The sequence below is a fragment of the Procambarus clarkii genome, chromosome 56 (assembly GCF_040958095.1).
Source record: "Procambarus clarkii isolate CNS0578487 chromosome 56, FALCON_Pclarkii_2.0, whole genome shotgun sequence".
In the NCBI taxonomy this organism is placed as follows: domain Eukaryota; kingdom Metazoa; phylum Arthropoda; class Malacostraca; order Decapoda; family Cambaridae; genus Procambarus; species Procambarus clarkii.
In genome coordinates this window covers 7,215,772-7,237,840 of record NC_091205.1, presented here as the reverse complement: position 1 = coordinate 7,237,840, position 22,069 = coordinate 7,215,772, and the positions used below count along the sequence as shown (strand labels likewise).

The 22,069-nt window shown below is 40.2% G+C and overlaps 5 protein-coding genes across 5 annotated transcripts in view; all 5 read left to right on the top strand.

The window, feature by feature from the left end:
* Nucleotides 1-1,126: 1,126 nt before the first annotated feature.
* LOC123770963 (arf-GAP with SH3 domain, ANK repeat and PH domain-containing protein 1-like) lies at nt 1,127-1,753 on the top strand. The gene has a single exon (XM_045763137.1). The coding sequence runs from the start codon at nt 1,127-1,129 to the stop codon at nt 1,751-1,753; it is 627 nt and encodes a 208-aa protein (XP_045619093.1).
* A 494-nt stretch (nt 1,754-2,247) lies between these two features.
* Nucleotides 2,248-2,859, top strand: LOC138353066 (uncharacterized). Its single transcript, XM_069305707.1, has one exon. The coding sequence runs from the start codon at nt 2,248-2,250 to the stop codon at nt 2,857-2,859; it is 612 nt and encodes a 203-aa protein (XP_069161808.1).
* A 274-nt stretch (nt 2,860-3,133) lies between these two features.
* On the top strand, nt 3,134-4,132 carry LOC123770964 (uncharacterized). Its single transcript, XM_045763138.2, has one exon. The coding sequence runs from the start codon at nt 3,134-3,136 to the stop codon at nt 4,130-4,132; it is 999 nt and encodes a 332-aa protein (XP_045619094.2).
* On the top strand, nt 4,129-4,446 carry LOC138353065 (arf-GAP with SH3 domain, ANK repeat and PH domain-containing protein 1-like). The gene has a single exon (XM_069305706.1). The coding sequence runs from the start codon at nt 4,129-4,131 to the stop codon at nt 4,444-4,446; it is 318 nt and encodes a 105-aa protein (XP_069161807.1).
* Nucleotides 4,447-4,452: 6 nt separating this feature from the next.
* The window catches only part of LOC138353064 (uncharacterized), a 114,415-nt gene continuing 96,798 nt past the window's right edge, over nt 4,453-22,069 (top strand). The window contains exon 1 of the mRNA XM_069305705.1: nt 4,453-4,717. Within this exon, the coding sequence (XP_069161806.1) occupies nt 4,453-4,717 (265 nt within the window). The remainder of the gene's footprint in view (nt 4,718-22,069) is intronic.

The window sequence follows — 22,069 nt, the reverse complement described above, 5'->3', positions numbered from 1 at the left end:
TAGTGTAATTTGGCCTTAATTCACCGAGGAAATAATATACCATATCTGTCCTGCTTCATGATGGCTGTGACAAAATGTTTCTGCCACAGTTGTGACACTGACTACATGTAAAGTAGCATTACTTAAATCATTAACTTTTATATCTACTTTATTTTCATATTTAAGAGTATCGTAAATCCGATAATCCCTGTTGTGTAACTGGTTATCCCACTGTGTAACTGATTATCACACTGTGTAACTTGTTATCACACTGTGAAACTGGTTATCCCACTATGTAACTGGTTATCCCACTATGTACCTGGTTACCCCACTGTATAACTTGTTATCACACTGTGAAACTGGTTATCCCACTATGTAACTGGTTATCCCACTATGTACCTGGTTACCCCACTGTGTAACTGGTTATCCCACTGAGTAACAGGTTATCCCACTGTGTAACAGGTTATCCCACTGTGTAACAGGTTATCACACTGCATAACTAGTTATCCCACTTTGTAACTGGTTATCCCACTGAGTAACTGGTTATCTTACTTAATAACAGGTTATCCCACTGTGTAACTGGTTATCTCACTTAGTAACAGGTTTCCCATAGTGTAACTAGTTATCCAACTGTGTAACAGGTTATCCCTCTGTGTAACTGGTTATCCCTCTGTGTAACAGGTTATCCGTCTGTGTAACTGGTTATCCCACTGATTTAACTGGTTATCCCACTATGTAACTAGTTATCCCACTGTGTAACTAGTTATCCAACTCTGTAACAGGTTATCCCACTTTGTAACTGGTTATCTCACTATGTAACTTGTTATCCCTCTGTGTAACTGGTTATCCCACTGTTTAACTGGTTATCCCACTATGTAACTAGTTATCCCCCTGAGTAACTGGTTATCCCACTGTGTAGATGGTTATCCCCCACTGTGTAACTTGTTATCCCACTGTGTAACTGGTTATCCCACTGTGTAACTTGTTATCCCCAATGTGTAACTGGTTATCCCACTCTGTAACTGGTTAAGCCATTGACTAACCAATTATTTGTCATTTACGTACCCTTATGGGAACTGCTCAAACATTTAGTTCACTCAACTGAGCACATATGTTGAATACGAGGGAACTACCACCATTATGTGAGATGAAGGAACTACCACCATTATGTGAAATGAAGGAACTACAACTATTATGTGAGATGAAGGAACTACCACCATTGTGTGAAATGAAGGAACTACAACCATTATGTGAGATGAAGGAACTACCACCATTGTGTGAGATGAAGGAACTACAACCATTATGTGAGATGAAGGAACTACCACCATCGTGTGAAATGAAGGACCTACAACCATTATGTGAGATGAAGGAACTACCACCATTGTCTGAGATGAAGGAACTACAACCATTATGTGAGATGAAGGAACTACCACCATTATGTGAAATGAAGGAACTACAATTATTATGTGAGATGAAGGAACTACCACCATTGTGTGAGATGAAGGAACTACAACCATTATGTGAGATGAAGGAACTACCACCATTGTGTGAGATGAAGGAACTACAACCATTATGTGAGATGAAGGAACTACCACCATCGTGTGAAATGAAGGACCTACAACCATTATGTGAGATGAAGGAACTACCACCATTGTCTGAGATGAAGGAACTACAACCATTATGTGAGATGAAGGAACTACCACCATCGTGTGAAATGAAGGACCTACCACCATTATGTGAGATGAAGGAACTATACCACCATTATGTGAGATGAAGGAACTATACCACCATTATGTGAGATGAAGGAACTATACCACCATTATGTGAGATGAAGGAACTATACCACCATTATGTGAGATGAAGGAACTACCACCATTATGTGAGATGAAGGAACTACCACCATTATGTTAGTTGAAGCAACTACCACCATTATTTGAGATGAAGCAACTACCACCATTATGTGAGATGAAGGAACTACCACCATTATGTGAGATGAAGGAACTACCACCATTATGTGAGATGAAGGAACTACCACCATTGTGTGAGGTGAAGGAACTACCACTATTAAGTGAGATGAGGCAACTACCACCATTATGTGAGATGAAGGAACTATACCACCATTATGTGAGATGAAGGAACTATACCACCATTATGTGAGATGAAGGAACTACCACCATTATGTGAGATGAAGCAACTACCACCATTATGTGAGATGAAGGAACTACCACCATTATGTGAGATGAAGGAACTATACCACCATTATGTGAGATGAAGGAACTACTACCATTATGTGAGATGAAGGAACTATCACCATTATGTGAGATGAAGGAACTACCACCATTATGTGAGATGAAGGAACTACCACCATTATGTGAGATGAAGGAACTACCACCATTGTGTGAGGTGAAGGAACTACCACCATTACCATTATGTGAGATGAAGGAACTACCACCATTATGTGAGATGAAGGAACTACCACCATTATGTGAGATGAAGGAACTACCACCATTATGTGAGATGAAGGAACTATCACCATTATGTGAGATGAAGGAACTACCACCATTATGTGAGATGAAGGAACTACCACCATTATGTGAGATGAAGAAACTACCACCATTATGTGAGATGAAGGAACTACCACCATTACCATTATGTGAGATGAAGGAACTACCACCATTATGTGAGATGAAGCAACTACCACCATTAGGTGAGATGAAGGAACTACCACCATTATGTGAGATGAAGGAACTACCACCATTATGTGAGATGAAGGAACTACCACCATTGTGTGAGGTGAAGGAACTACCACTATTAAGTGAGATGAAGCAACTACCACCATTTTGTGAGTTGAAGGAACTATACCACCATTATGTGAGATGAAGGAACTATACCACCATTATGTGAGATGAAGGAACTACCACCATTATGTGAGATGAAGCAACTACCACCATAATGTGAGATGAAGGAACTACCACTATTATGTGAGATGAAGGAACTATACCACCATTATGTGAGATGAAGGAACTATACCACCATTATGTGAGATGAAGGAACTACCACCATTATGTGAGATGAAGGAACTATCACCATTATGTGAGATGAAGGAACTACCACCATTATGTGAGATGAAGGAACTATACCACCGTTATGTGAGATGAAGGAACTACCACCATTATGTGAGATGAAGGAACTACCACCATTATGTGAGATGAAGGAACTACCACCATTATGTGAGATGAAGGAACTACCACCATTATGTGAGATGAAGGAACTACCACCATTATGTGGGATGAAGGAACTACCACCATTACCATTATGTGAGATGAAGGAACTACCACCATTACCATTATGTGAGATGAAGGAACTACCACCATTATGTGAGATGAAGGAACTATCACTATTAAGTGAGATGAAGCAACTACCACCATTATATGAGGAGAAGGAACTACCACCACTATGTGAGATGAAGGAACTACCACCACTATGTGAGATGAAGGAACTACCACCATTATGTGAGATGAAGGAACTACCACCATTATGTGAGATGAAGAAACTACCACCATTATGTGAGATGAAGGAACTACCACCATTATGTGAGATGAAGGAACTACCACCATTATGTGAGATGATGGAACTACCACTATTAAGTGAGATGAAGCAACTACCACCATTATGTGAGATGAAGGAACTACCACCATTATGTGAGATGAAGGAACTACCACCATTATGTGAAATGAAGGAACTACCACCATTATGTGAGATGAAGGAACTACCACCATTATGTGAGATGAAGGAACTACCACCATTACCATTATGTGAGATGAAGGAACTACCACCATTATGTGAGATGAAGGAACTACCACCAGTATGTGAGATGAAGCAACTACCACCATTATGTGAGGAGAAGGAACTACCACTATTATGTGAGATGAAGGAACTACCACCATTATGTGAGATGAAGGAACTACCACCATTACCATTATGTGAGATGAAGGAACTACCACTATTAAGTGAGATGAAGCAACTACCACCATTATGTGAGGAGAAGGAACTACCACCATTATGTGAGATGAAGCAACTACCACCATTATGGGAGGAGAAGGAACTACCACCATTATGTGAGATGAAGGAACTTCCACATTATGTGAGATGAAGCAACTACCACCATTATGTGAGATGAAGGAACTACCACCATTATGTGAGGAGAAGGAACTACCACTATTAAGTGAGATGAAGCAACTACCACCATTATGTGAGGTGAAGGAACTACCACCATTATGTGAGGTGATGGAACTACCACCATTATGTGAGATGAAGGAGCTACCACCATTATGTGAGGAGAAGGAACTACCACTATTAAGTGAGATGAAGCAACTACCACCATTATGTGAGGTAAAGGAACTACCACCATTATGTGAGGTGAAGGAACTACCACCATTATGTGAGGTGAAGGAACTACCACCATAATGTGAGATGAAGGAACTACCACCATTATGTGATGTGAAGGAACTACCACCATTATGTGAGATGAAGGAACTACCACCATTATGTGAGGTGAAGGAACTACCACCATTATGTGAGGTGAAGGAACTACCACCATTATGTGAGATGAAGGAACTACCACCATTATGTGAGGTGAAGGAACTACCACCATTATGTGAGATGAAGGAACTACCACCATTATGTGAGGTGAAGGAACTACCACCATTATGTGAAATGAAGGAACTACCACCATCATGTGAGGTGAAGGAACTACCACTAATTCATTAGAATAGAGAACTTCCACTAATGTATTAAATGAAGGAACAACCACCAGTATAAGAGATCAAGGAACTACCATCGCTGTTGAAGGCATAAGAACTACCACCAGGGTTTGAGATGATACAATGCAGCCTTATTCAAACAGGTACCTATTCATACCGTTCTCTGGACGCGTCCATGCACAAAAAGAATACTGTTTGACAAACAACAGCCGTACCAACCAAAGCAACCTACCTAACTTGCCGAGTCCAGTGCATAGAAAAGTCAATATTACCAAGTATGTGTTTAAGTTATACGTAGTATATGAACAGGTCATTTTCCCTCAAAAACAGAATGTTTCAGGCGATAATACAGGCTATTTATGACGCGAAAAACACAGAACGGTCATTAACACAGATAATTTCTTTCTCTCAAGATCTAAACATAAAAAAAATACTCAGACGTCACCCAGATATAAGCATACACACGAGCCTAGATACTGGTGAACTTGGGGCCTCAACGAGAAAACTTAGGGTTGGTGAGGGAAGTTGAGTGGTTCTTTGAGCCCTGCTGGTCCGAGCGAGGCCTCGCACCACCTCAAGACTTCCCTCGTTCACGCTCTCAGGGATCAAAGTTGCCGCCCTCCAATCTATATTCCATAACAGTAAAGTGCCGAGTCTGTTCCATCACTGTTCTCTCTCTCTCTCTCTCTCTCTCTCTCTCTCTCTCTCTCTCTCTCTCTCTCTCTCTCTCTCTCTCTCTCTCTCTCTCTCTCTCTCTCTCTCTCTCTCTCCTTCTCTCTCTCTCTCTCTCTCTCTCTCTCTCTCTCTCTCTCTCTCTCTCTCTCTCTCTCTCTCTCTCTCTCTCTCTCTCTCTCTCATTCTCTCTCTCTCTCTCTCTCTCTCTCTCTCTCTCTCTCTCTCTCTCTCTCTCTCTCTCTCTCTCTCTCTCTCTCTCTCTCTCTCTCTCTCTCTCTCTTTCTCTCTCTCTCTTTCTCTCTCTCTCTCTCTCTCTCTCTCTCTCTCTCTCTCTCTCTCTCTCTCTCTCTCTCTCTCTCTCTCTCTCTCTCTCTCTCTCTCTCTCTCTCTCTCTCTCTCTCTCTCTCTCTCTCTCTCTCTCTCTCTCTCTCTCTCTCTCTCTCTCTCTCACTCTCTCTCTCTCTCACTCTCTCTTTCTCTCTCTCACTCTCTCTTTCTCTCTCTCTCTCTCTCTCTCTCTCTCTCTCTCTCTCTCTCTCTCTCTCTCTCTCTCTCTCTCTCTCTCTCTCTCTCTCTCTCTCTCTCTTTCAGAAGGAGTCACCCCTTCTGAAAATGTATTAATATACGAAAGTACTTAAGGAAATTCCTGTTTCAATTTTCCTCCGTGGTCTGACACTGTCACATTTTTAATCACGTGTTTATTTTCGTGATATACACACTCACACACACACACACACACACACACACACACACACACACACACACACACACACACACACACATATATATATATATATATATATATATATATATATATATATATATATATATATATATATATATATATATATATATATATATATATATATATATATGACAATGTCAGACCACGGAGGAAAAATGAAACAGGAAATTTCCTTAAGTACTTTCGTAAATTAAAATTAATTACGAAAGTACTTAAGGAAATTTCCTGTTTCATTTTTCCTCCGTGGTCTGACATTGTCACATTCTTAATCACCTGTTTATTTTCGTGATATACACACACACACACACACATATATATATATATATATATATATATATATATATATATATATATATATATATATATATATATATATATGTCGTACATAGTAGCCAGAACGCACTTCTCAGCCTACTATGCAAGGCATAATATGCCTAATAAGCCAAGTTTTCATGAATTAGTTGTTTTTCGACTACCTAACCAACCTAACCTAACCTAACTAAACTTTTTCGGCTACCTAACCCAACCTAACCTATATAGATAGGTTAGGTTAGGTTAGGTAGGGTTGGTTAGGTGTAACGGGGGGTGGGGGAAATAGCTCTATCTTGTCCATTATTCCACCCCCCAGTTAACTAACGAGGCCGGGGGAAACAGCTCTCTCTAGTCCGTTATCCCGTCCTCAGTTAGCTAACTATTCTAGAGCACTCCCAGAGTTCCTAAGGCAACCTCTCTCGTTCAACACCTTGTAACCTAGGTATTCGACTACCTAGGTGCTAAGACTACAAGGCGCCGTCACTTGATCAGTTACCCGAAACTCTAGAGAGAACTCTAGAATACAGAATCATTGCCACAAACGTATAAGAGAAAACGAGAGGAAAGAAATGAATAGTGAAGTAATTAGTGAGAGTTTGGGGTGAGAGGTAGGGAGGTGGGAGGAGCGAGGAGGGTCATTAGTTGAAAGTGAGAGTTCAGAGAGGGGTGGAGGGAGAGGTGTAGATAGGTAGAAGGAGAAGAGTAGATAGTAGAAGTAGAAGAGTAGATAGTAGAAGTAGAAATGCTGCCACCATCCATTCATGATCATTACATACAAGACAAGGAATGGAACTTGTCTGTATCACAAAATTCCTCAAAGATGTTATCAAGAGATCATTATTAGTATGGTCCCATCTTTATCATGTACTCATTCTAAACCATGAAACCAGTAACTACAGAGGCTTTCTCACCTCAACTCAAAATCTCTAGGGAACAAAATAAAGTCCATTTAAATAATAAATTCAACAATTATATTTTTCATGATAAGTATCATAACTTAAGCAATTCAATTAAAATGTTAAAGATTAATATTCAAAGTGAGTCATCCTCCAAGAATCTGAGAACACTACAATTGACTGCCCCTGATCATCACACAACACTTGTAAAACACGACCAAGTCACCTTAATGCTCAACTCACCAAGTGTGTGCCTATAGCTGGATAGAGAGGGGGGGGGGGGTCTGTAGTTGACAGAGACTCCCGCCCTGCCGGCCGACAGCCTCCCTGATAGGGCTGTCTTCTCTGCTCTGCTGGCTCGTCTGCTGTTGTTCTCTTAATGCTAATGCTCTCGAATCGATAGTTCTCCGAGTATATATTGGGGAGTCTAGTAACTAACTCCGCCCACAAGTAGATAGCCTGAGGCACTCTACCAAGCCACTCCTTAAACGTCGGCATGTTTGAAGGATAACAGGCTACAATTATAAGCTTAGCTGAAGCAAGGTGAAATTCTCATGATCTGACCTCAGGTCACTTGAGGTCATTAACGCTTTGAGGTGTGAGATCTCAGGCCGACAACCTGGCGCCTTTCTCAAATCCTTGTCTGTGACTCATGTACTATATATAATTTAAATAAACTTAACCAAACACTTTTACAGTGTTACATAGGTTCGGTCATATATCTACGTTAATTTTAACTCCAATAAAAAAAAATTGACCTCATACATAATGAAATGGGTAGCGTTATCATTTCATAAGAAAAAAAATAGAGAAAATATATTAATTCAGGAAAATTTGGCTTATTAGGCAAATCGGGCCTTGCATAGTAGGCTGAGAAGTGCGTTCTGGCTACTAGGTACGACATATATATATATTTATATATATATATATATATATATATATATGTCGTACCTAGAACTCACTTCTCAGCCTACTATGCGAGGCCCGATTTGCCTAATAAGCCAAGTTTTCATGAATTAATTGTTTTTCGACTACCTAACCTACCTAACCTAACCTAACCTATCTTTTTCGGCCACCTAACCTAACCTAACCTATAAAGATAAGTTAGGTTAGGTTAGGTAGGGTTGGTTAGGTTCGCTCATATATCTACGTTAATTTTAACTCCAATAAAAAAAATTGACCTCATACATAATGAAATGGGTAGCTTTATCATTTCATAAGAAAAAAATTAAAGAAAATATATTAATTCAGGAAAACTTGGCTTATTAGCTAAATCGGGCCTTGCATAGTAGGCCGAGAAGTGCGTTCTGGCTACTAGGTACGACATATATATATATATATATATATATATATATATATATATATATATATATATATATATATATATATATATATATATATATATATGTCGTACCTAGTAGCCAGAACGCACTTCTCAGCCTACTATGCAAGGCATAATATGCCTAATAAGCCAAGTTTTCATGAATTAGTTGTTTTTCGACTACCTAACCTACCTAACCTAACCTAACCTATCTTTTTCGGCTACCTAACCTAACCTAACTTATAAAGATAGGTTAGGTAGGGTTGGTTAGGTTCGGTCATATATCTACGTTAATTTTAACTGCAATAAAAAAAATTGACCTCATACATAATGAAATGGGTAGCTTTATCATTTCATAAGAAAAAAATTAGAGAAAATATATTAATTCAGGAAAACTTGGCTTATTAGGCAAATCTGGCCTTGCATAGTAGGCTGAGAAGTGCGTTCTGGCTACTAGGTACGATATATATATATATATATATATATATATATATATATATATATATATATATATATATATATATATATATATATATATATGTCGTACCTAGTAGCCAGAATGCACTTTTCAGCCTACTATGCAAGGCCTGATTTGCCTAATAAGCCAAGTTTTCTTGAATTAATACATTTTCTCAAATTTTTTTCTTATGAAATGATAAAGCTGCCCATTTCATTATGTATGAGGTCAATTTTTTTTATTGGAGTTAAAATTAACGTAGACATATGACCAAACCTAACCAACCCTACCTAACCTAACCTAACCTATCTTTATAGGTTAGGTTCGGTTAGGTAGCAGAAAAAGTTAGGTTAGGTTAGGTTAGGTAGGTTAGGTATTCGAAAAAACATTAATTCATGAAAACTTGGCTTATTAGGCAAATCGGGCCTTGCATAGTAGGCTTAGAAGTGCGTTCTGGCTACTAGGTACGACATATATATATATATATATATATATATATGTATATATATATATATATATATATATATATATATATATATATATATATATATGTCGTACCTAGTAGCCAGAACTCACTTCTCAGCCTACTATTCTAGGCCCGATTTGCCTAATAAGCCAAGTTTTCCTGAATTAATATATTTACTATAATTGTTTTCTTATGAAATGATAAAGCAACCCTTTTCTCTATGTATGAGGTCAATTTTTTTTTATTGGAGTTAAAATTAACGTATATATATGACCGAACCTAACCAACCCTACCTAACCTAACCTAACCTATATTTATAGGTAAGGTTAGGTTAGGTAGCCAAAAAAAGCTAGGTTAGGTTAGGTTAGGTAGGTTAGGTAGACGAAAAAACATTAATTCATGAAAACTTGGCTTATTAGGCAAGTCGGGCCTTGAATAGTAGGCTGAGAAGTGCGTTCTGGCTATTAGGTACGACATATATATATATATATATATATATATATATATATATATATATATATATATATATATATATATATATATATATATATATATATATATGTCGTACCTAGTAGCCAGAACTCACTTCTCAGCCTACTATGCAAGGCCTGATTTGCCTAATAAGCCTAGTTTTCATGAATTAATGTTTTTTCGACAACCTAACCTACCTAACCTAACCTAACCTAACGTTTTTTGCTACCTAACCTAACCTAACCTATAAAGATAGGTTAGGTTAGGTTAGGTAGGGTTGGTTAGGTTCGGTCATATATCTACGTTAATTTTAACTGCAATAAAAAAAAATTGACCTCATACATAATGAAATGGGTAGCTTTATCATTTCATAAGAAAAAAATTAGAGAAAATATATTAATTCAGTAAAACTTGGCTTATTAGGCAAATCGGGCCTCGCATAGTAGGCTGAGAAGTAAGTTCTGGCTACTAGGTACGACATAAATATATATATATATATATATATATATATATATATATATATATATATATATATATATATATATATATATATATATATATATATATATATATATATATATATATATATATTGGTATATACTGGCAGCAGGTTTTCTTTCAAACATGTTTCATTGAATATGACCGCATATTCTGTATTTATTATTTTCTGGTTTAGGGCTTCTATCCCTCTAACTATTTTCTTAGCATCAGGGCTTAATTGAAATAGGAGTTCTCCAAAACTCATTTTCGTACTTTTAAGGTGAAGAAAAGAAGTGATTTACTATAGAGTGTATTACACTTATTTATATAATTTGCACAACGTTTCGAACCTCTATGGTTCATTCTCAAGTGAACAGATCTTACGTTGTTGTTGTTGTTAAAGATTTAGCTATTCAGGACGGAGTGTCCATGTAGCACGGGCTATGGTGAGCCCGTAATTAAGTTTGGTGATATACATGATAACCTTTTTCCTGTGATATTTAGGTCTAAGTTTAAAATGGAGGAGAGGACTTCTCCTTTTTACCTGCTTATTTTGTCGCTTCTGTTTTATTGCACTTGTTTTAATCTTTTTTTGTTAACTTTATCTTGGTGGCGGATGTAGATGCAGAATGCTCACTAATGAGTCCCATTCCTCAACAGCTTTTCTAATCATTGTAATCGCGGTGGAATGTGCATCTAATGCAGCTGCTGTCGTTGGATTAATGTTGAGTTTGATGCGCAGGGGTTCAGTAGCTTCACATTCTAGTAAGTAGTGCAATAGCGGCGCCTCTGCCTCAGTTTCACAGATGTGACACTCTTTAACTATTGGGTTCATTACCTCCCAGCAGCACTTGTACCCAAGTCTGAGTCTGTGTATGGCTACTGCAATGTCTCTGGATATCTTTTTGCCAGGCTTGAAAGAGGAGTAACCAGTGGCTTGTTCATACCATATCGCAGTGGATCTTCCTTCCGCTACTTTGGCTCTGTGGCGACTTTTGATAGTTGAGAATATTTTCTTCTTGATTTGCTCCTTTATCTGTGAGAAACTTGGAGGGATTTGAACCTGTACAACAGGTAGAGCAGTGGCAGTTTTTGCTAGTGAGTCTGCCTTTTCATTACCCTTTATGCCAGTGTGACTTGGTATCCAATTTAGGTGATTGACAGCCCTCGCTTATGGGCATCTTTTCCTATATGTTGAATTTCTGTGAGGAGTTGTATATTATCTCTGTGCTGACTGGATAACAATGCCTGGAGCGAAGATTTAGAGTCTGTATGAATGATGACATCATGTAAATTATTCTCAATTGTATAGTTTATTGCCTCCTTCAGGGCATATAATTCTGTTTGCAATGTTGAGCACCCACTATTCATGCTCCAGTAAGCTTCATGGTTGGTAGTGTAAACTGCTGCCCCAGCAGAACCTTTTTCTTGATCAACTGATCCGTCTGTGAAGATGTGAGTCGTTCTGGGTCTAGAGATAGTTTCCATTTGTAGCTCTATTACTTCCTTGAGCCTCTGCGGGTCACATGCTGATTTTTTAACTGGTAATCTTTCAATGATTATCTTTAGAGTCGATTCTTCCCATGGAGGAGGCTGTCGAAAGTGTTGATATGGTCTATCTTCCCCTTTGTTTTTAATGGTCCATTTCATGTCCATTTTCTCTAAAATCTTGACCACATTATCCATCCATGAGCTTGTTCTATACTGTAGGTTTTTCTGAAAGGATCTCTGTATGCTGTCTTTGATTGACAGCCTGGCGGTTGTTCCAGTAAGTTTTCCTATTATGGTGGCTATCCTTTGTTTCATCCTGTTTTCTAATGCTGGTAAATTTGTTTCCATTCTAAGGTTCTCTCTACGCGTCCATATAGGTGCTCCCAGCATTGTTCGCAGAGCATCATTTTGAGACACTTCCAGTTTCTCCCACTGGTTATCACTGAGGGATGTAAGAGCAGGAGCAGCATAGTCGATGAGTGACCTAACTGCTTGAACGTAGTACATTTTGAGTACTGGTAGAGATGCTACCCTCTCTAAGACTGGTCAGAGAGCGCAAAACTGAGTTTCTGGCTTTACAGCGTTGCCGAAGATATTCAATTTCTTGAGTGAATTTCAACTGGTTGTCTATTATGACTCCTAGGTATTGAAAAGAGGTAACCCACTCAATTTCTTGTCCTTGTATTGCCAGTCTGATGTCTTGAGTTCTCATTTTAACGGCCATTGCTTTTGTTTTATTGCTGTTTATTTTCACTGCTATGCGTTCCGCTTCCTTGCTGATAATATCTAGGCATTTTTGTGCATGGTTCCTTGCACCTTTGCCATTGATGATGACCACAAAGTCGTTTGCATAGTTAAGAAGTTTGGCTTTTGGTAGCTTGAGCTTCATGAATTGTTCCATGAGACAGTTGAAGAGGAAGGGGCTTAGTATTCCTCCCTGTGGAGTTCCATTTTCCAGCCTCTTTGAGGTCGATGTTTTTCCTTGGAATTTGACTTTAGCTTCTCGGTTAAGCAGGCTTCCTTTGGCAAAAGCAAGAGCGTGTCCTTTGATTTCCTTATCCACAAGGCAGCACAGTGTAGCTGGAGCACTGGCTAACTCGAAGACTTTTTCAAGGTCTAGAAAAATAAGGATTCCAGGTTTGTCATAGATTTGATCCAGGAGAGAGGTAAGGCATGCTGTGGTTCCAACACCTTTTCTGTAAGCAAACATATTTTGGTGTAGGGGATTGGCTTTCCATTCAATTCGATTAAGAGCCATTCTTTCTGCAGTTTTAGCCAGACAGCTTGTTAATGAGATGGGTCTTGGATTTCCTGGGTCTTTAGGTTTTGGAATGGGAACTATAATTGCACTGTTCCAAGAGAGTGGTCGGGTTCTTGTCACTCATACTCTGTTGATGAGATTCAAGAAGGCTTCTTCACCCTTTTCTCCTAGCTTGGCTAGCATGTTGTAAGTGATTTTGTCTTCGCCTGGAGCTGTATTTTTAGTTTTCTTTGTAGCACTTCTGAGTTCTTTTAGATTGAAAGGTTGGTCTAGTTCGTCAGGTAAGGCTAAAGCATCATCTATTTTTTTCCATCTTGCTGCTTGAAGTCTTTGTTGGTGAGTCAGAGTTGCTTGAGGAAGTTGAGTGGAACTGGCTCTTGAAACAAATAGATTTGCTAGCCTTTCTGCTTCTTGCTCTGGATGAACATGGTGCGGCGGAGCAGGAGACGATTTTCCTTTGGCCTTCTTGATCTGCCTCCAGATGTCGCCCAAGGACGTATGCTGATTTAGCTTGGCACACCACTCGAGCCATTTTTCTTTTTGGATTTTTGCTGTTTCTTCGTGCACATGATCTCGGACAGCTCTAAGAAGTCCTAGATTAGCTTCGGTTCTATCTCTTCTGAAATTCTTTCATGCACGATTTAGTCTGTTATGTAGCTCTTTGATCCTATCACAGTAATACCAATGGTCCTTGTGTTGTTGGGTAATTGTTTTCCTCTTGGGGATGGCGTGATTTGCAGCTCTATGTATTGCATTTACTAAATCTTTTTCCATTTCTTCGGTGTTGTCAGGAGGAGTGTAGTTTTGGTGCCAAGTTTCGAGAGATTCCTGAAACTTCGTCCAAACTGCTTTGATAAAGTCCCATCCGGGTTCGGGAGCTGGAGGTCTAGGAGGTAGTGCTATATTAATAACTGTTTTTGTGGCAAAGTGGTCACTGGTCAGAACATGATCCACTGACCAATGACACAACTCATAAATACTGGTGGAAACAAACGTGAGATCCAGCTTTCCCCCACCAGTGTGGGCTGGTTCCGTCGAATTAAGCAGACTGATTTCTGGCACTTCATCCAAAAGATGTTCAATATGTCTTCCGTTGGCGTCGGTTCTTGGTGAATCAAGAAGTAATTCACTATGAGCGTTGAAGTCACCAGAGATGATAGTAGGTGTAGTGACTGCTATTTCAAAGATTGTTGAGAGATCCATGTCATGTTCTCTCTGGCTCTTGTATACATTGAAAATGGACAGCGTTGAGTTCCTCATAGTGAGCTTAACTCCCATAATTTCGACGTTCTCGCCACAGTTGGGCAGGTCTGTGACTGCCGTGGCATTGATATGATTTCTTACTAGAATTGAAATGCCTCTGGTGCCACCTTGTGCCATAGGGCAGTGGAATCCTTGATATTCTGAAATATTGATAAATCTGCCAGTCCTGGTGAGTGTTTCTTGGAGTAGAACAATATCAATGCTATCCTTAAGAAGCACTGCTCTGAGTGTTTGTGCTTTGCTTTTGAATCCTTGAATATTTCATTGTATAATTTTGAGATTGTCCATTTTTCCGTTTATAGTGGAATCATTGAGTCCATGGTTTTTATAGTACTGGTTTTCCCTACCGTTTGTGTCTTCTTGGCAGGAGAGGTGACTTTCTTCTTGGCGGGTGAGGAGACTCCTGGTTGGGCCGAAGCGCCCTTGCTACATCCAGCTACTGAGGCACCCGATGATGCAGGGATCATCATTCCTGCCTGGGAGGTCCCGGAGGCAACGGCAGGCATGTTCGCCCTGTCGCCCCGATCCATTCTGTTGCTGTCTCCCAGTGGAGCAGCGCCCCCCTGCCCCCTCCAGTTGTTGGAGGCCCCGTCCTTGCCCAGACCAGAAGGACCCGGCGCGCCAGACTGTTGCTGATCTTCATTTATTCGGACTTGCCGAGGGGTGTACCACTGGCTTTTTACCGAGGGTCTGGTCGATTGGGGTCTCGAAGTAGTTACTTTGGGTTGCTGGGTTGATCCGAAAGCTAGTATTCTTTTTACTCTTTCTGGACATCGTTTGTTCCAGGCGTGATGTGTATCCCCGCAGTTCGGGCATTTTGCTTTCGTTTGTTTGCCTTCTTTGTGCAGATTCTTGCATATGTCGGTATTATGGAGCTCGCTATATACACCACATCGTTCCGGGCCTCTGCAGCCATCTTTGTGGTGGCCAAAGCGCTGACATCTGTAACAGCGCATGGGTTCTGGGTTGTATAGTCTCAGCCTGAAGTGACCATAGATGCCAACACTCAGAGTGTTGATGCGAGGTCCTTTTATTGTTACAAGAACCTGTCTTGTTTCAATATTGTTGTGCTTGCATCTTTCCGCCGTTGTGACATTTGGGCATTCTAGGAGTCTGTTTGCATGAACTTCGACCGGGAAATTTTGAACTATCATTTTGGTGATTTTTTCTTCTGGTTTCAGTTCCACTAGGTGTTCTGTGTTCCTGAGGTTTGTGATTATATCCGGATTAGCTGTGGATATGTTATATCAACCTCTAATGTCGGGCTTGGCTCTAAGATCTGATCCTGGATTATTCTTTTCCAGTGCGGCAATGAAAGCATAAGTGGGACCATCCACTGGTTTTTTGGTCTTGAATATGGTCCTTGGCATTGGTTTGGGTGCTGCTCTTGAGTTCTGGTTGGCTTCTAGTTTGGTTTCTTTGGACGTTTCTTCGGTTCTTCTTCGTTTGTTAGCCTTTCCGTTGCCTACAAGTTGCCACGGTGCTTCGTTTGGGGTTCGGTCGTCTTCAGCAATTTTCCTTGCTCCTGCTACTATATCCCTGTGTTATAGTCTATATATATATATAGTCTTGCTACTATATCACAGATCTTACAATACTAGTTGATTTTATACCCGCACTGGGTCAGGTGATAATACAATAAAGGTGAAAACATGGGGGGATACATAAGGGATAAATGTGAGGTGAAACAAAGGGGTAACTGCAGAAGGCTTATTGGCCCAAACGAGGCAGCTCCTATCTAAACACAAAGATTAATCCAGTGTAATTGGCCTATTATGTTGGACATAGTCTTCTGTGTTGGCATCGATATGTTCTTGTCTTGTCCTTACTCTCATAATGGGTAGAGTAAATAGTTCCGTGATTTGGGTGTTCATAGTAGGTCGCTCTATTCTTATGTGAATTGCCTCAGGAATTTGTAATCTTCTTGCATCTTGGGTTTTGTACAAAACCCATCTTGGGTTTTGTTTTGTTCTACTCATGAGAGTTTCTCATGAGTAGGCTGGCCGTTTTTCTGGTTTTATAGTAAATCGTCAGTTGTATCCTCTGATTTTTGTCTGTAGGGATAACGTTTCTATTAACAACATCTTTCAGGACCCTTTCCTCCGTTTCATGAGCTGTTGAAAAGAAGTTCCTGTAAAATAGTCTAATAGGGGGTATAGGTGTTGTGTTAGTTGTCTTTTCAGAGGTTGCATGGCGTGTCACTTTCCTTCTTATGATGTCTTCGACGAAACCATTGGAGAAGCCGTTGTTGACTAGGACCTGCCTTACCCTACAGAGTTCTTCGTCGACTTGCTTCCATTCTGAGCTGTGGCTGAGAGCACGGTCGACATATGCGTTAACAACACTCCTCTTGTACCTGTCTGGGCAGTCGCTGTTGGCATTTAGGCACATTCCTATGTTCGTTTCCTTAGTGTAGACTGCAGTGTGGAAACCTCCGCTCTTTTCCATGACTGTTACATCTAGAAAGGGCAGCTTCCCATCCTTTTCCATCTCGTAAGTGAAACGCAGCACGGAACTCTGCTCAAATGCCTCCTTCAGCTCCTGCAGATGTCTGACATCAGGTACCTGTGTAAAAATGTCGTCAACATACCTGCAGTATATGGCCGGTTTCAAGTTCATGTCGACTAAGACTTTTTGCTCGATGGTACCCATGTAGAAGTTTGCAAACAGGACACCTAGGGGAGAACCCATGGCGACCCCATCTACTTGCTTATACATGTGCCCATCCGGGCTCAAGAAGGGTGCCTCTTTAGTACAAGCTTGGAGTAGTTTCCTCAGAATATTTTCTGGTATGTCAAGAGGAGTACAGGCTGGATCACGATACACTCTGTCGGCTATCATCCCGATTGTCTCGTCCACAGGTACGTTGGTAAACAGCAATTCTACGTCCAACGAGGCTCTTATCCCTGTGGCCCTTGTGCCCCGCAGTAAGTCAACAAATTCCTTTGGAGACTTCAGGCTGAAGGCGCAAGGAACATAAGGAGTCAGCAGGCCGTTGAGTCGCTTCGCCAGTCTGTACGTGGGTGTGGGTATCTGGCTAATGATTGGCCGAAGTGGGTTTCCAGGCTTGTGTGTCTTGACATATCCATACGCATATCCAGGTTTATATTCCCCAATGATCTTTGGCAGGTGGAGTCCGGATTTCTTGGCGTTCACAGTTTCGATCAGTTTGTTGACCTTTGCTTTTAATTCGTCTGTAGTGTCCTTCGTTACCCTTTGGAACATAGTTTGGTCAGAGAGTATGATGTTCATTTTCGCCAGATATTCGTCTTTTTTAAGAATGACATATATTGGCGACTTGTTACCTCTCCTGACAACTATCTCCTTGTTCTCACGAAGGCTTTTAGCTGCCGCTTTGAGCTCGGGGAACAGTATGGTGCTTCTGTAATTGCCTCGATTCTTTCCTCCTTCTGCAATAAGTTCTGCTTGTAAGGTATCTTTGGTAGTGACCTTCTTTTGTGTCTCGAGGTCGAATATGTCGTCCAACAGAATTTCCAACTCTACTTTCCGGGCCATCTCACTCGGTCTGGACATAACACGGCACAGATATACAAGGCAGAGAATGAAATCAAAGACAACAAAACGCAACTACTTCATGCTACAAACGAGTGGAGAAATAGCAACATCGACGAAAGTATCCGTACCCGCATTGAACAACACCTCGACATCCTCACAGACCAACATCACCTCAGCACTGAAACAAGGATTATCAAGAAACTAACAACATTATATGGAGGACCTATGGCAATTCCACGACCAAGAGATGGCTTCCTGAACCTTGCAGGAATTAACCTCACTGAGGACCTAGTCACTCTCCTAAATCTGGGCATAAACTGTCATGTTATGTCCAGACCGAGTGAGATGGCCCGGAAAGTAGAGTTGGAAATTCTGTACTTGTATCCTGTATATGTAGTTAACAAATGGAATGCTCTAAGAGGAAATTGTGGAAGTCACCTCCATCCACAACTTTAAGGCCTGATTCGACAGAATTTGAAAGTTAAGAGTAGATGAAATGCAACAGGTACAAGGCTAGTAGGCAGGGCATTAAGGACTAGACCTCACTTCCCTGTAGATACTACCTTGTAATCCTTCAAATAGCTTAATAATAATAATCATAAACAAATTGCCCCCTCCAAAAAAAAAATATATGGTTTCAAGCTCAACAAGCCACAATTTAGGACAAAGCGGATATTTTTCCACCCTATAAGGTTATAAATTCATGGACCTGCTTACTATTTGAAGTCCTGAGTGCCAAAACATTGCTGCAGTTCAAAATCTAGTTGGATAAAATCATCAGGAAAAATGGGGGGACCTATGACAAGCCGCTAGCTTCTTGTCCTTGTCGAGGTAACTAGAAATTAAAAAACAGTCTCTGTCTGTGGTGTAGTGGTAAGACACTCGCCTGGCATTCCGCGAGCGCTTTGTCATGGGTTCCTATCTTGGCCGGGGAGGATTTACTGGGCGCAAATCCTTAACTGTAGCCTCTGTTTAACTCAACAGTAAAATGGGTACTTGGTTGTAACAACGATTCTTCGCGGCGGGGGTCGTATTCCAGGGACCTGCCCGAAACGCTACGCATACTAGTGGCTGTACAAGAATGTAACAACTCTTGTATATATCTCAAAAAAAAAAAAAAAAAAGAGGTGGGTGGCCCTTGGGTAAATTTAGGTTACTTGTTCAAAATTTTAAAAGTTTGCAGTGTTGTTGGTCCTGTGGCCTCTCAAACGTTCCTAGTATGAGAGTTAATTAGTTCTGGGATGTTTTTTCATTGTTGAACTTTTCCAAAGTAAATATGTTCTGAAAATAAGGTCTCCATGCTTTGCTACAGTAGTCCAAATGGGGGTGCACCAGATATTTGTATAGTTGAAGAGGATGTCTGTGTTTGTCTGTTCAAGGTATGAGGTCAGATGTTTGGGGCTAGTCTTACTAAGCTTTGCAGGGTGACTGGGGGATATAGGGCACACTTGTGGGCAGGGCAGGATTGTCTCCCATGTCCTCTTTATAGGGGAGTTAGCCTCTATGCACCCATTAAAAGGAGAATCGGGCCCCCCATGCCCACTTATATAAAATTAGTAAGAGATGAACTATTGGGGACTGATTCCATAGTTTTATAATTTCATTATATTATGAAGTGGCTCCCAACACAATTGGCACAACCTTTTTGGATTGACCTAGACATCTATATATACTACATTATATATAAATATATATATATATATATATATATATATATATATATATATAAATATATATATATATATATATATATATATATATATATTTATATATATATATATATATATATATATATATATATATATATATATATATATATATATATATATTTATATATATTTATATATATATATATTTATATTTTAACGCACTTCTCAGCCTACTATACAAGGCCCGATTTGCCTAATAAGCCAAGTTTTCATTAATTATTTGTTTTTCGACTACCTAACCTACCTAACCTTACCTAACCTAACTTTTTCGGCTACCTAACTTAACCTAACCTATAAAGATAGGGTAGGTTAGGTTAGGTAGGGTTGGTTAGGTTCGGTCATATATCTACGTTAATTTTATCTCCAATAAAAAAAAATTGACCTCATATAGAATAAAATGAGTAGCTTTATCATTTCATAAGAAAAAAATTAGAGAAAATATATTAATGGTCCCCAGGACTATATGCGAATGAAAACTCACACCCCAGAAGTGACTCGAACCCATACTCCCAGAAGCAACGCAACTGGTAACTACAGGGCGCCTTAATCCACTTGACCATCACGGCCGTCAAAAGGAAGTGATAGCCGAGGCTATTTGAGCCACTTCCCCGACGGCAACTCGGATGGTAATCTTGGGCATAGCAAGTAATGGATGGTAATCTTGAGTTTTCATTCGCATATAGTCCTGGGGACCATTCAGGCTTGTTCGCATTTGTGTTCCTCACGTGTGCCCCAAAGAATGAGGTGATTTGGTGAAATGCTATGCCCAAGATTACCATCCGAGTTGCCGTCGGGGAAGTGGCTCAAATAGCCTCGGCTATCACTTCCTTTTGACGGCCGTGATGGTCAAGTGGATTAAGGCGCCCTGTAGTTACCAGTTGCGTTGCTTCTGGGAGTATGGGTTCGAGTCACTTCTGGGGTGTGAGTTTTCATTCGCATATAGTCCTGGGGACCATTCAGGCTTGTTCGCATTTGTGTTCCTCACGTGTGCCCCAAAGAATGAGGTGATTTGGTGAAATGCTATGCCCAAGATTACCATCCGAGTTGCCGTCGGGGAAGTGGCTCAAATAGCCTCGGCTATCACTTCCTTTTGACGGCCGTGATGGTCAAGTGGATTAAGGCGCCCTGTAGTTACCAGTTGCGTTGCTTCTGGGAGTATGGGTTCGAGTCACTTCTGGGGTGTGAGTTTTCATTCGCATATAGTCCTGGGGACCATTCAGGCTTGTTCACATTTGTGTTCCTCACGTGTGCCCCAAAGAATGAGGTGATTTGGTGAAATGCTATGCCCAAGATTACCATCCGAGTTGCCGTCGGGGAAGTGGCTCAAATAGCCTCGGCTATCACTTCCTTTTGACGGCCGTGATGGTCAAGTGGATTAAGGCGCCCTGTAGTTACCAGTTGCGTTGCTTCTGGGAGTATGGGTTCGAGTCACTTCTGGGGTGTGAGTTTTCATTCGCATATAGTCCTGGGGACCATTCAGGCTTGTTCGCATTTGTGTTCCTCACGTGTGCCCCAAAGAATGAGGTGATTTGGTGAAATGCTATGCCCAAGATTACCATCCGAGTTGCCGTCGGGGAAGTGGCTCAAATAGCCTCGGCTATCACTTCCTTTTGACGGCCGTGATGGTCAAGTGGATTAAGGCGCCCTGTAGTTACCAGTTGCGTTGCTTCTGGGAGTATGGGTTCGAGTCACTTCTGGGGTGTGAGTTTTCATTCGCATATAGTCCTGGGGACCATTCAGGCTTGTTCGCATATATATATATATATATATATATATATATATATATATATATATATATATATATATATATATATATATATATATATATGTCGTACCTAGTAGCAAGAACGCACTTTTTGGCCTACTATGCAAGGCTCGATTTGCCTAATAAGCTAAGATTTCCTGAATTAATATATTTTCTCTAATTTTTTTCTTATAAAATGATAAAACTACCCATTTCATTATGTATAGGGTCAATTTTTTTTTATTGGAGTTAAAATTAACGTAGATATATGACCGAACCTAACCAACCCTACCTAACCTAACCTAACCTATCTCTATTGGTTAGGTTAGGTTAGGTAGCCGAAAAAGTTAGGTTAGGTTAGGTAGGTTAGGTATTCGAAAAACAATTAGTTCATGAAAACTTGGCTTATTAGGCACATCGGGCCTTGCATAGTAGGCTGAGAAATGCGTTCTGGCTACTAGGTACGACATATATATATATATATATATATATATATATATATATATATATATATATATAC

Excerpts from the sequence above, each read along its gene's own strand:
- LOC123770963 (XM_045763137.1), top strand. The coding sequence starts at position 1,127 with ATGAAGGAACTACCACCATTATGTGAAATGAAGGAACTACAACTATTA.
- LOC138353066 (XM_069305707.1), top strand. The coding sequence starts at position 2,248 with ATGAAGGAACTACTACCATTATGTGAGATGAAGGAACTATCACCATTA.
- LOC123770964 (XM_045763138.2), top strand. The coding sequence starts at position 3,134 with ATGAAGGAACTACCACCATTATGTGAGATGAAGGAACTACCACCATTA.
- LOC138353065 (XM_069305706.1), top strand. The coding sequence starts at position 4,129 with ATGAAGCAACTACCACCATTATGTGAGATGAAGGAACTACCACCATTA.